At 48.4% G+C, this 14,335-nt stretch overlaps 1 protein-coding gene and 1 long non-coding RNA gene across 2 annotated transcripts in view; both read right to left on the minus strand.

Annotated features, from left to right (window-relative positions):
- Nucleotides 1-2,556: 2,556 nt before the first annotated feature.
- LOC144153583 (uncharacterized) lies at nucleotides 2,557-5,516 on the minus strand. The gene is made up of 3 exons (XR_013319328.1): nucleotides 5,067-5,516; nucleotides 4,744-4,904; nucleotides 2,557-2,749 (listed from the first exon to the last, which is right to left on the minus strand). It is a non-coding gene; the product is annotated as an uncharacterized LOC144153583 (long non-coding RNA).
- A 4,230-nt stretch (nucleotides 5,517-9,746) lies between these two features.
- Nudc (nuclear distribution C, dynein complex regulator) overlaps nucleotides 9,747-14,335 on the minus strand; it is a 45,696-nt gene continuing 41,107 nt past the window's right edge. The window contains exons 9-10 of the mRNA XM_077685222.1: nucleotides 14,147-14,265; nucleotides 9,747-9,867 (exon numbers count right to left, since the gene is read on the minus strand). Coding sequence (XP_077541348.1) covers nucleotides 9,816-9,867; nucleotides 14,147-14,265 — 171 coding nt within the window. The 3' untranslated portion in view covers nucleotides 9,747-9,815. The remainder of the gene's footprint in view (nucleotides 9,868-14,146; nucleotides 14,266-14,335) is intronic.

Below are 14,335 nucleotides of genomic sequence, written 5' to 3' on the forward strand. Positions count from 1 at the left end.
ACACAGTCGATGCGGCTCGCTGGCTCTGTCGGCTCGAGCGACATCAAGTACTGTGTCGGTCTCTTGTATCTCGTTTCGAACAGTATTTTAGCAAATCCTAGTTGTCATAATGGCGCCCATTAAGGTTGGGAGAGAAAAAAAAAAGAGCGCACAAGTTCGCACTCCTAGTGACCATAATTCCAAAAATGATTCGCTAGGTTAGGGACAGCCCTTGACCCCGTGTGGACGTCGCACCGTTCATGAAGCGAAGTTCTTACTTGGGTACTTTGTCCTCTGGCTGGTGTGAAAGTGTCATTCTAGGCAACGTGTCCTCCCAGGATTTGGCCCCGGACGGCGAAAAAGGTAAACGGACTGTTGTGTGTAACTTGTACAGGGGAGTTCGGCGTAGCCGCCGGCAAAGTAGCATGCGGACAGAAGTCTGACCGTTCTTGTCGTCACTCATAGAGTTGAGTGTAATACTCGGAGTACTATTTAGTTTTCTCAGTGGCTCTAGCTGCACCAATTTGTGTCCAGATAAACCATGGCGTGCCATAACAGTGTTATCAGATGTAGCTGCTCAAAGATTAGCGATTCAGTATCGACAAGTGTTGTACGTAAATGTGCAGTGAAGGGCTCCATTATGCATGGTGGAAATGCGAAAAACTGTCGCAAAGCGCCTCAGTGACGCTAAGCCCCAAGCAGATCGTCACAGAGGAGCCTAGCAGCCCTGCCAGAGTGGTGCATTACCTGTGCGAAGGATGTGAGCCTGTGGGGAACCCCGACTGAGTTTTCACCCCCAGAGGGACGTTTGCTTCAAACTCACCGGAAATAAACAGTGTGCGCGCGTTCCGGTGTTCGCAGTGATGGCGGCGTCAGTGTCTGTTGACGCTGCCAAGAGTCAAAAGACGCTTGGTTATGTCTCCCGCCTACTTGCTTGGCCAGCGGGCTCCTTCATCTCGAAAGCAAGTGTGCCCTGGCAGAGGATATATTTCCTTCGTGGTCAATAAAAATGCATAAAATGATTCACGATTGTTGTCCTCCTTTGCTCCACTCACCAAAGCGTTCAGCACTAATCAGAGGCACCGAAAGCACAGCGGCAAACAAATAATGTTCACATACGGCCATATTTTCGCTTCATACCAGAAGAGTCCGATTCGACGATAGAAATACATGTGCTGAATTAAGTAAAGAAACAGTAATTCGATAACAGACCAAGTAAAATAAATGAAAGAGAAAGGAACGAAAGTGAAAAAAATTGCTGAAAAGGTACTGAATCAGGCTTACGGCTTATGCGCGGGGCTCAATCTCCACTGTATACCGCCATCTAACCTCCACACGTCATTGGCGCAGAGAAACGCCCTCTCGCGGACATACTCCGCCATTAAATGGCTCTAATAATGTTCCCTAATGCGTGTGGAACTAAACACATGAGTAATTTGCCTGGTCAAGCTAAGGCTGAAAGCTTCAAAACTAGCGCTACTAGCCACGGGTGTACTAATGGGGACGAAATGCGCACGTCTCAACGCAGCCCGCATGCAGTCTCTGCCTCAACGGGCGCTTTCTAACCATTCCGACGGCGTCGAAAAGGGCAAGGAAGGCGCCAAGAGGCACGATTTGCGTCGCCGTTATCAGGAAAATCTTTTGCTGATAAGGGGGGTATTTTCAAGCATTCTTTAGCAAAACTTTTCACTCGAAGGTGTAACCATGGTGTAACGAAAAGGTGTAAACTTTGACTCCCTTGAGGGTGTACGTGCTGACTCTCTTTTGCAGGGCTATACCTACACCCTTTGAGAGAAAAAAGTTTCGCTGAAAAGGACCCCCTTATCAGCAAAAGATTTTCTTGATAACGGCGACGCAAATCGTGCCTCTTAGCCCCTTTCTTGCGTCTTTTGGTGCCTTCAGAATGGTTAGACAACGCCCGTTCAGGCCAAAGGTTTTCGGGACGCTCAAAATATACGCCCCTTCACATCCACAAGCCTGCGAAGCTGTAATTAGCCACGCATTACCAAGTTTCGCGTAATTAATTAACGGAGACAGTAATTTAGAAATCCCCGGACCTTTCAGCAAACTTGCCGTGTTTTGACCATAGTGCACAATACTGCGGCTCGAAGGGTGAGAACTTTCATGTTCTTTTCAGGGGCTCTTTTCAAGCGTTCTTTAGTTAAACTTTTCACTGGAACTGTGGAAGTATAAGCCCCGCAGAAGGGTGTCAGTCCTTGCACCCGAGAGAGAAAGAGAGAGAGAGAAATATGTTTATTGGAGAGGTTGGCCTAGGAAAATCAGAATTTGCTCCCTTGCGTGCAGCGTAATGTTAGACCTTTTGAGGGAAACGTTCACATCACGTGTGTAAGTTTTCTCTTCGACGTGAGTTTTTATGTGATCTTATTTATTCGTATTCAGAGATCTTAGTAAGTGAGGGTTTGTTCTAGAGCGTAGTTTCCCATCCAAATTCCCTTTTATATTCATATTTTTAATTTTTTCTTTTCAATTCTGCACATGCACGCCACTGTGCTCAAGCTGGCGTAGCCAGCGAGCTCAGGAGCCTTGATAGAGGCAGAAAATATTTAGAAAACTCTTTTATTTTCGCAATTGAAGCAAGGAGTATGAGCGAGATGGCGAGATGCTACGACGTCATGTTTTGGCGGCGGGAAGGATTGCAAGCTTGTACAGAACACGGGCAGGCTTGGACGCGCTTCGGGTTTGGAACTTCCAAGAGGCGTCCTGACTTGTCGAACAAGGCCAGCGCGCTGAAGCCAAGTGAATGCAACATCTGAAAAAAGAAAAAGAACAAGAAAAATCCAAAGTTACACATATGCAGCAGTCAGGAACGGAAGCAGCTGCGGGCTGGCGACCCGGTTTGTTACAGCTCCATAGTAGGGAAGGGAGCAGGCCGATAAGCATCCTTAGGCACCACAGATTACATGAAATTAGTTTTATAGACTTTCAGTCATGCTTCTACGAGGTCGCGGCTTCGATTCCCGGCCGCGGCGGCAGCTTTTCTGATGGAGGCGAAAAGCAAAAACACCCGTGTGTACGAGATTTCGGCGCACGTTAGGCGCACGTTAAAAAAATGGCAGCATCTCAACTCCGTGGATAATGGCGAGGGTGCGGAGTACGGGGACCGCGACATCCAAGTTGCACCCCGAGTGAAATCCGATTTGCACCCCGACCGTCATTCGATTTTAGTCACTTTGCCTCCGCTTGCCGCAGTTTCGTATTCGGGGAAGCTCGTTGTCTTCGTAGACGTTAGCAGCAGCGTGACGCGTCTTACGTTCGTTTCCGTCCATGGCGGGAAGAGGGTATGGGATTTTCATAACCCGCTTACATACGCGGTGCACCGCGGCGCCATCTCGTGTTTCCGCGTAGCGCCATTTAGCGTAGTTCAATGCAGTCACTGTGTATTACAACTTGATCACAACCTGACTACACCGGTGCTTTTGCGCGTTTTCTCGAATCCACACTAGGCCATTCTTCCTTCGAGGGGAACGAGGCGGCACACGCCGCTGCCCGCGCTCTTACATTCCGGGCGTCTTCGTCGACGGAAGAGGACCTTTCCGAACCCTCCATCTATCCCCCGGTCTCTCCCCGATACACTGAAATCTTGTATCATTATCGCCAACTGCGGCTTCAATACCCTCCTCCTCACCCATCCCTCAGCACACAGGCGGCTCGCATTTGGCGTCGACTTCAGAACAACACATTCTACAACACCACGATACTCCACTACATCTCTACAACTGCCCTTCTTGCTCCGTCCCAAACACTACCTACCACCTGGTGTGGGAATGCCCCTACGCGCCAAACCCCCTCCCTTCCCCATCCCCTGAGCAGTGGGAGCGCGAGCTGGCCAGTTCACGGTGCGAGGACCAAGAACGCCTCATCACTCGCGCCCAAGCAGCTGCGCTAGCTCGCGGCTATCTGGACTGAGAAAGCCACCCACTTTTATGCTCGATAAATGTTTTCCAATCCAATCCAATCTCGTTGCTAGATTATGTTAGTGCCTGTTTTCGAGTGTTTTGGAGTGCTCTTGTACTCTTTTAGATAGTTTCCGCACAGATTTTCGCTTAATGGTGGTGTGCGCACGGCTTGACGCGGACGGACATTGGGAGGTACTGAGGTACTCCGCACCCTTACAAGCGAGGGAGTAAGCCGTTTGGCTCTCGACTCACGGTCGTAGCCCAATGGGTAAGACGACTGACACTACCTACATGTCTGGTCTAACAAACACAGGCTCGAATCCTGCCGGTGCCTGTGTGATTTTTCGCGATTTTAAATGTTATGCGCACGGACGCGGACGGACATTGTGAGGTCCTAAGCTGCTCCGCACCTAAAAAACGCGCTTCGTCGCCTGCGTTGTGTCGGCACGTTAAGCGATACAATCAATCAAGCTTTACAGCGCAGGGTATACAGAGCAACACTTCGCCTTCCAGCCAACCCCTCTACAATACGCTTACTCTCAACTGGCACCGTTAACACGATCCCCCAGCCCCTCGAAGACCACCGCCTTAGCCAACTTGCTTGTCTATCCACAACCCCCTAAGGTTCGTTCCTCCTGCATTAACTGAACCTCACTGCTCCACTTCGACAAGGCCACTGAATTCTCATTGGATGACTTTTGAAATGCACGCTGGCTTTCTCTCGTGCTACCTTTTACGGCCCTTACGAAAGAATTTCTTATGTCATATTCGGTAAGTTGGCTTTCCGAATACGGGGTTGGTGAGCCTCACTACGTTGGAACTGGAGCGCACCAAAGGAGCATCGTACCTATGCGCCTCCTGGACAACGTCGAGAAGGCAGAGAGGGGGCCAGCTGGCAGGCGCCTCTGCAGCATCCCAGGAGGCTGTTGATGCGGCGACCAAGCGCCCAGCCTCGTGTGCAGGGCCTTCGCATATCGCAGTCCAAGTCTGACGCCCACGATGGAGAGCCTGTGTGTGCATGGTAACCACAGAGAGGTGTTTTACGTAAGCTTTGCCATTGCCGCAACAGTGCCGCAAATGGCTATGAACCAGCCCATCTGGTCCACATCGCGTGCATCTCACAGGGAGTGAACCTGCTGCTGGCAAGGGCAGGGAATACTCACTACTCACACCAATGAGCCCTCTCCATTACCAGGCATGTACGGGCTACCAGCACTACCTTATGGGCCGAGCAGTGAAAAGCCCTCGCCTAGCGCGAGCAGCTCGCGATCCGATACGTCCGCTCACGGGGCTCCCTTGGCGCAGAACCTTTGCCCGAAACAGGCAGCAGGCACGCCCAGCTCCAAGCCCTCCAGGCGGCCCTGCGACATGTATATATAGAGCGACTTCAGGTGAACCACGGTGTGCCCGATTGTGACCAGCCCATGTCACCGGGACCATCGCCATATCTCGACTCCGAAGGTAACCCAAGAGAAAATGTAACTGGTCCCAGGTGGTGTATGGTTAAATTCCCATCTGGGCCCAGCTGGTCCTTGCTGGTCCCAACTGGTACCAGCTAGTTCCAGCTGGGAATTTAACCATAAAACAGTCTGAGCATGAGGTCGCGGGCTCGTTTCCCGGCCGCGGCGGCCGCTTTTCTGATGGAGGCGAAAAGCAAAAACGCCCGTGTGTACGAGATTTCGGCGCACGTTAAAAATCCCCAGGTGGTCAAAATTAATCCGGAGCCCTCCACTACGGCGTGCCTCATCACCTGTGTAGCGTCGGCGCGTTAAACCCCACAATCAATCAATCAACCATAAAACAGTCGTACCAACTACTATTTTCTCTTGGGAAGGTCACAGTTCTGCAGCAAGAATGAGAATTTTTCATTTAGTTGTTCTTGTCCCAAATGCAAAAGAAAATTTTTGGCATATAAGCATTCTACGCCCGTACAGCAGCTTCCAGTGTAAGGCCAATGGAGCTCATTCTGTGCAGTCTGCATCTAATTTATGCACTTACGTTATAACATAATTTACGTTGCTTTAGCCTCTCGTTTTCTTTTTAAGATAAGACCTGCATTACAAATATATGTGTAGCGCAGGTGCTTTGTTAAAAAAACGACAGGCTATGAATCATGCATACAAGAAGCGTTATAGCGCTAGCAATAATTTCAGCAAATACCAACCCTAAACACACAGATATAAGCACAAGAACAGCGCTGTTAATGGTGAAAATACATGAACATGGCAGGATTACCCCTCACGCAAAGCGGAATAATTCAGCCATCGGTATTTGTCAAGCCATGCCAGCTGTGATTTCCGTTTCTGTTTTGAGTCTCTAACGCAGCCCATCTTGTAGCTTCTATCAGAGCTCTGAGCGAACAAGAAGCTGGTCGACATTTCAGTGAAGCCCAAATGTCGAGTCTGCTGTACTGAGCTCCCTCTTGGGGTTCTGAAATAGTTGCATTGTTTTCTGTCAAGTATTCAATGCTTCGTGCATAAATGCCCCATAGCCTACCAGAAGGCTCGTACTATACAGTAACTTTTCTGGGGCGGCCATCCCTTTAAGTGTAAGAACCACTCCTGGATAAGGCATAGCAAGCCACTGCTAAGTTCATTATTCAATGCCATATCAAACATTAAATTTAGCAAAAAAAAAATAACACAAAGACGGTGGTGTGTGACCATGCTTTTGCGGTTAGGCATGTCCTGTGCAAGTCGAGCAAAATCTTGCCACATTTGGAATTCTGTCGCAAGATCTGAGGAAGGAATCATAATAAGGTTCTGCAGTTTGGTTTCAAACATTAATGAAATGACAAACTTTTTAGCGCACTCGTGCACTGCCACTGTTCAGCCGAATACAGACTGCCGGTTTAGTCTTTACAGTATAAGAGCATGGACGGTTTTGGAATGTATAGGGCGCATGAGAATTTTGTAGTTTTCGTTAGTGACACGGGAAATGGAAATTAAGTTGGGAAGCTCCTTAGTCCACCAAAAAACAGCATTGGACAGTCGTACAGACCCAGCATGACCTTTGGGCATGATGCAATGCTCGAAACAAGTCAGCATTTTGTTTCCCGGAGTGCACCAAGAAAACATGCGTAATGGCATGGTCACGCATACATAAATGCTACAGACTACCACGCTTCAGCATGAAATGGACAGTAATGACACAGTTAAAGTATTCCATTGGATAACAGAGGCCCTGATGTTCAAACTGAAGCATGGCTACAGGATACAACATCATAGACACAGAAGAGGCTACAACATGATAGAGTGGCTTAAACTTGCAGAGTTGATAATTTCTGTCATTTTGGTTACTGAAGTAACGCTGACGATTGCTCAAAATTTCTTTCATGTGACATTTTAGAATGTATACAAAACCGTTGTGGATCCAGGCAGAATTACATCAGCACGCGTGTGGGTGATGTGATGCACACACATTTGGGGGGGAGGGCAAAGGTGTGCTGGTGCTCTTGAGAGCCGGTGGTCTAGGCCACCAGCAAGATTGGAGCGTCCGCCAATCTTGCTGGCGGACGCTCCAGCAAGATTGTGTTTTGTGTATGACCGCCTGCGTGTATCCGGCAAGGCGGAATATCATGCCGGGAATTGTGTGGGAGCGGCTCGTCTCAGTGACAATGTCGCGCCTATTCATCGACCTCGTACGGAAAGAATTGGCACGGCGACAGCTGGAGCTGCCGGTTTCAAAGAGCTCATTCGGCGACTGGAAGCCGACATTCGGCAGCAGCATAAAGCTAGCCCCCCGGTTGAAGCGAAGGCTTCTGCCTTGTCCGCCGCGGTGCCTTTGACGTTAGACCCAGCCACGGTACTTAGCCTTGCCAGACACAGTGCCAAAGACTACCTGCAACATGATCCATTGCCTTTGCCAGAGCAGCCGCTATAGCAAGTGTTAGTAGCCCAAACATTGCCCTCAACAAGTGCCCCTGTTGCATGACACCGTCGCATCCGACGCGGTGTTCGCGCGCCATCACCCCAATATTCCATCCTCCCGCTTCGCAGCCAGCCCACTCCCAGCCAACACGCAGTTATAAAAGGTACATTGGCCGAACACAGAGCTGTTTTTGCTTGCCACAGCGATGATCTTGACCATATCACCGATATGAAGCTTCGTGTTTACCTGCTAGCACGTTGCCCTACAGTCGGAGCTCATACCGGTACGATGCAGAAGGAAAGCAGTTCCTGAAAACTCAGGGGCCCTAGTGAACCATGGCTTTCAAAGAAGAATGTAATGAGCTACAATCAAAGCCATCATCCGTTCCTTGCTCATCGCAGCCAAGCAACCGCTAACTCTACAGCTTCTGTGCGAATTCAAAACGAGTAAAGGCCAGGAGCTTCCATTCAAATAGTACGGCTTCTGTGGCCCCCTCCGCTTCCTTCTGAGCCTCCCGGATGCCGGACGCTTGACGCGGGTGGGTGGCGAAACCAAGTTCTGTCAGGCCAGTTCTCACAAAGGAAGTCAAGCACATACAGAATTCCTTCAACAGCCAGAAAGAGTTTATACTGTCGGTGAACCACCTGCCAAATACTTTCAGCCCAGCCAACAGCAAGCCCAGCATGCCGAAAACTTTGTCCGTGGACAGAAAAAGTGAAAAACGCTCGTGAGCCAGCCACCTACAGGTTCCAAGCCCGCAGCGCCAACCAGCCGCGACCTGTGCAGCAGCCAACGCCGAACTCGAGCCATCTGTGGTACCATAAGAGACCAAGGACAACTTGGGCTGCACCTGGCTGACCACTTCGTGAGTGGCATCGATGTACTTCAGCTGGAGAAAGCCCGTACCCGAAAGTTTGGCAGCAGCATCGACCATTCAGCATTTGGCTACAAAACGAGCAAGGACTTCCTGCGTAGCAATTGTGGCATACTGTGTGCCACATGCAGCTCTATTCGAGAGGGTGTCGGCAACCTCCTGTCCAAGGACAACTGGCACGCCTTTCACGAACCTCGAAGCCAAGGCTAAGGCGCTTACCACGCTTCAGTGTGCATGAAATGAAACTACCAGTGCAAGGAAGCAGGACAGTGTAGATTCACCTCTGCAGTCAGTGCAGCCACAGCTTAAACGCTTTCCCTTCAGTATTGAATGCAACACAGCCATAACATGACATTAATATTCTCTTACCAGAGTACGTCCCATAAAGAAAGCGTTGAAGCCTCGCGGCACTTCTTTCGTGCAATCGCAGGAAACGCCCTGAACCGAATGCCCGGGTTTGCGGGTTTGACGCATACGTTTTATTCAACTTTTCAAAACAATCCAGAGATGCACTTCGAACGAACACAACGTCACAACATGCATACATGCGTTGCAAGATCGGTTGCTCCGCCTGCCCGTCGTAAATTCGGCACTCACTTCGCGCGCACGCACGCACGCGCACGCACGCAGACAGACAGACAGACAGACAGACAGAGCTTCAGTCGCTGGCCTGGCTGCAAGCTTCGTTCGGACAGTCAGCGATGTTACGACGATACAGAGTTTCGCGAGGGTGACGTGCTAACCACTCGACGTATATAAGAACACAGGAGCAAAAAAATTGGCCCATCAGAAGCAAATTACTGTCCACAGAAGAGCGGAACCTGGGATGGTTCTCGTGCTACTTGCCGCCATGTTCGAAACACAAGCGGCCTCACGTACGCACGCTATTTTGCTGAAATAGCGTCTGCTATTCTTCCGTCCGCAAAACACAAAAGCGGCTTAACGTACGGCGCATGCGCAGTGCAAACGACGCAAAAAATCACGTTCAATAACTGTTTACGTGCGTACAGCTGCGTACGTTATTCTAAAACTCTCTAGTGTTGCAATACTTCTACTCTGCACTGTTTTCCACAAGGCACCAAAAAACGTAACAGGACACATAAACATGCGAGGAGAAATGACCATTTTATTACAGAGAAATAGTTCTATACGGGAATGTCGTTTGTGGGTGCCGATCACGTGAACTTGCAGTTTGAGAAGTCCATTTCAGGATGCTGCTCCATGAACCTGGAAGGAGATTTGCAGCGACAATCAGTAAGATACTAGCCAGTCACCTGAATCCCACAGAACACTAGACAGCACGACAAGCAATATATATAGCGGCTGCGAACACTGACAGAGTGCACAGTTCTGACATGAACCTTTTTTGATTGATTTCATTGATTGTAGGGTTGAACGCGCCGACGCAACGAAGGCGATGAGGAGCGCCGTAGTGGAGGGCTCCGGATTAATTTTGACCACCTGGGGATCTTTAACGTGCGCCAAAATCTTTAGCTTTTCACCTCCATCAGAAAAGCGGCCGCCGCAGCCGGGAACCGAACCCGCGGCCTCGTGCTCAGCAGCGCAATGCCTTAGCCACTGAGCCACTGCGGCAGGTAACATGAACCTTTTTTTTTTTTGAGAAAAACGGGCCTAAACACTGCATGCAAGTTAGGAAAAAGCTGAAACCATGCTCAGTAATGCACCATGTTCGGTTAGTCGGTGACTAAAACCTACCTGAAGATTGAACAGCGCACATTTATCGACATAACATGTGCTGCATTGTGTACTTCCCTGCTTCGTTCTTGTCAAAAAATGTGTGCTATTCAGTTTTCATGCTCAGTAACTGCCCATCGGCATCAAATTAGGAGGCAATCATGATTGCACGTTTGTGTGTAACAACCGCCCTTTAGAATTAGTGGATGAAATGAACCACGAACTGCTGCAATTATTGCCACAGACCTCCCAGAGAATTTCCTCTGGAACCAAAAGAAAAAAAGCACTGAAATGCCCAGCAATGATGGCACTACACAAGGAAGGATCTCTCACAAAACGAGGCGAGCTCAAATGGCAGAAAAGTCTAGAAAATGGGGCCTTTTTGATTTGGAACTTCATTTTAGCCCCATACACAAATATTGTGATGCTGCTGCTGCCCCCAAAAACCCAAAAACCATTACAAGACACAGGAGCACTAACCCGATAGTACACATGCTGCTTTGAAAAGAGGACAGTGTAAAAATTTCAGTGCCCTTCTACAACCCCACAACATCCCCACTGTTTGACAGGAAACATCTCAGTACAGTAGAATCTCGATAAACAGAACTTTAAGGGACCGAAAAAATTAGTTCCATTTAACAGGAGTTCCATTTACTGAGAGAGAAGTGCAAAGGTGCAAATTTATGTGCATACACACTCCTAAGGGCGTCTCATGGAACTCTGGAAGGTGAATGTAGCTGACAGTTTTTCAGAAAGCAAGAAAACTACAAGAGGTTTAGGCACAACATTCACAAAGTATATTTGGCAACAATTAGTCACTGTGTCCTAAAAAAATGCGTGAAAATGCATCAAAGAGCCGCAAGTGCAGAATGATGCCCTTTCTTTTCTAACGTAAGCACATGGTGTGCACGCCTCAGGCCTCGACTTCACAAGCGCTTATGAACCACCGAATTTAGAAGACAGCAATGCGGTAATGAAGCATGAATAGCACCACGATGGCACGAACGAGGCGACTTGAATCGAGAACGAACGACTAGAACAAGAACTGTGATGCTGCATTCGTCGGGCTAACACAGCTTACAAAAAGAAAACAAAAATGAAACAGCCGGAACCTGAAAAAGCTGATGCTATTGGCCATAGGTTTGACAAAAAGTTTCATTTCCGGTTCTGCTTACACGGTGAGGTGGTAATTTTAGTTCAAATTACTGAAAGTTTTTTTTACTTTATCTGAATACAAAACTGACCAACTTACAGGCCACAGTTCCGTTTAAGCGGCAATTCCATTTAAGTGATTTTTGTTAGTCAAGATTCTACTGTATACTCCGAGGCCATCCTTGGGCAAAAACATCCCCCACTGGAGTCTACAATGCAGCAGATTTGGGCCGACAAATTTTAGTCTCTGCATGGCACCTGACTTGAACTCAAACTTGCAGACCAAAGACAGTTGCACTCTGCCACACCCTTCAAGACAGTGTTCAACACCCCATATTTAAGAGATGTAGAAGCAATTCAAATTTTGGTGGTTTGATGTGCCAAAGCTACGCCTGTGTACAGTGTACTTAGAGGAGAGAGGGGTGTCATTCGTGGTCGCTTTTGCGATGAAAATTTTTGCTGAGGAACTCCTGTTGTAAGCAGAGCTCCTGGCGGCTGCTGCTTACCAGTTGTTTCCAGAAGTTTTGTTTGTTAAATTAATTTTTGTTTACTGCCCTAAATAAGTCATATTTCTTTCTTTTATTATATAACTTTTGTAAAACTTGCCAAATAACTGTCTAGTTTGATTAAAAAACTTACAGGTGGCACTGGCGGCAACAAGAGTTCTCTAAGGAACGCTTGCACTCCATACAATTTTTTCATTGCAAAAGGGACCTGCGCTCTCCACTGGTTTTTCCCTTGAACGACACACGTTACCTTCTAGCACACTGTAACCTGGGTTACGAGGCACGCCATAGTGGAAGGCTCGGGATCAATTTTGGCCACTCTGGGGATCTTTCACACGCACCGAAATACTGACACACGGGAGTTTTTGCCTTTGGCATACATCCGAAAAGCAGCCGCCGCAGCCTCGATCGAACCCACATCCCCAGGCTCAGCAGCACAACTCCTCAGCCACTGAACCAATGCAACGGGTGGGGGATGAAGAACCATATAAAGCCTCAGAGCAGGGGCTTAGATGTCTAGCGTTGAAAGCGCTGTCGCTGCCAAGGCTGCTTCAGGCGCGTTTCACCTCTGTCTTGAATTGTGCCCTCGTCCCCTCCCCGATCTCACATAGCTAGCACTGGCTGCAAGCACCCTCCAGCCTTCGTGCTTTTGAGGGAAATACAAATAGGGCTTTGTTTCGGCCTTGCTGAACCTGGCCCATTTTGCGGACTGAGCCTGAGAAGACTGGGCACCCACAGTGTGCAAGGCTTCAAGAAATCATTCAGTGTACTTCATACTACACATGATGAATGCTGTGCTTTTGGTTCTTGACATGGGTCAATCTCACATGCTCTTGGTTAATCTGCCGTTGTTTGGAGAGAGAGATGAACATTTTTCTCATAGCTGCAACTGGTTGAAGTTGAGAACATCACTGCAACAAGACACGTGCAAACCTATACAAGTGCCGTTCCTTAGGAAGCCTGCTACGAGAGCACCGATTTTATCGCCAATTTCAAATAAATACCCTAGAAGTAAAGAAAACACATTCAACAGTGGCAACTTGCTGGTTGCTTTCCGGCAATTGTTTTAATACTTCACAGAATCTTGTTTGTGCGATTGGCGGCTGCCAACCCAAGCCACAGCCAAAAAACATGACTGGGAAATTGCAGCGGGGCTTCTACTTCCATTTGAATGTATCACTCAGGGTTGCCACCTGCCCGGTTTATGACCGGCCTAACCGTTTTTTTTTTTTCGACAGCCGGCCAGTTGCCGGTCCATATCTAAAACCGGCCGTCATTGGTCAGTTTTCTGGCCATGGTGCCACGATTATTATCTTTTGTGCGTATTATAAGCATTAATTTGACAACTATAACAATAAATGTGTGTTGAAAAGCTGCACAAGGACACGCGAGAAGAGAAAATATGCAGGCAAGCGCACTCCCTGAGATAGAGAAGGGGAGGAACGAAACGCCGCCGCCGTGGTTCAGATGCAAGGAGTAGCTTTTAATGGAAGAAATATGTGCGGCTACTTTTCAGTGCAGCACATTCAGAGCAATAGCCAAAACCTCAGTCATTTTTTGCCCAAACATTATGTTGATTTCTTTCTAGAAAACCCATTCAATAAGTGGCATTGCATGTCAAAATAACACGGCGTCTTTTTTTTTTCAGCGCAAGTTTAACATTCTATATAACACCCCCCCCCCCCTCTTCTAAACGGCCGGGTTTTTTTTCCAGAGGAAGGTAGCTACCATAGCATCACTTGAATGCTGACGTGCAGCTGACATACTGGGTAAACGATGTGTTTAATGCTGGACCGTGTTACATCACTCCTGCTTATACTAAGTCACTATTGCGCGAATTCTAAAAGCGGCTCAATATTTCTAGTGTTTTTTTTTCTTTCCGGTAAAAAATGTCTTCCGTGACTGGAATGGAGCTGAGTGAGCTACCAAAGTCCAGTTCTTTCACATAAACAACGTTCTATTTTGTCTTCATGGCAACTTTAACTGGACAACAGAAATGCGAGTTCTTGTTATTTAGTGTTGCCAAACAATAGGAAATTGTGTGTGTGTGTGTGTGAGTGAGTGCAGAGGGAGGGAGGGAGGGAGGGAGGGAGGGAGGGAGGGGAGAGAGAGAGATAAGGTGGGGGAAGGGCAGGTTCTTGGATGACACTCACTTCTTGAGGACGTCCTGCTTCTTCTGCTCGTCGGACGTGGGCCGTCCCATCTCCCGCTGCCTCTGGTCGTACATCATCTTCTCCACCATGCCCCGGGTCTCCCCATCAAGGTCCGACAGCTGGGCACATGCGAGGAATACAGATGGGGGAGATGCATGTGTACAGAGGTTTCTGAAATCTGACATGATT

The sequence above is a fragment of the Haemaphysalis longicornis genome, unplaced genomic scaffold (assembly GCF_048455015.1).
Source record: "Haemaphysalis longicornis isolate Haplotype H1 unplaced genomic scaffold, Haemaphysalis longicornis Haplotype H1 scaffold_9, whole genome shotgun sequence".
NCBI lineage: Eukaryota > Metazoa > Arthropoda > Arachnida > Ixodida > Ixodidae > Haemaphysalis > Haemaphysalis longicornis.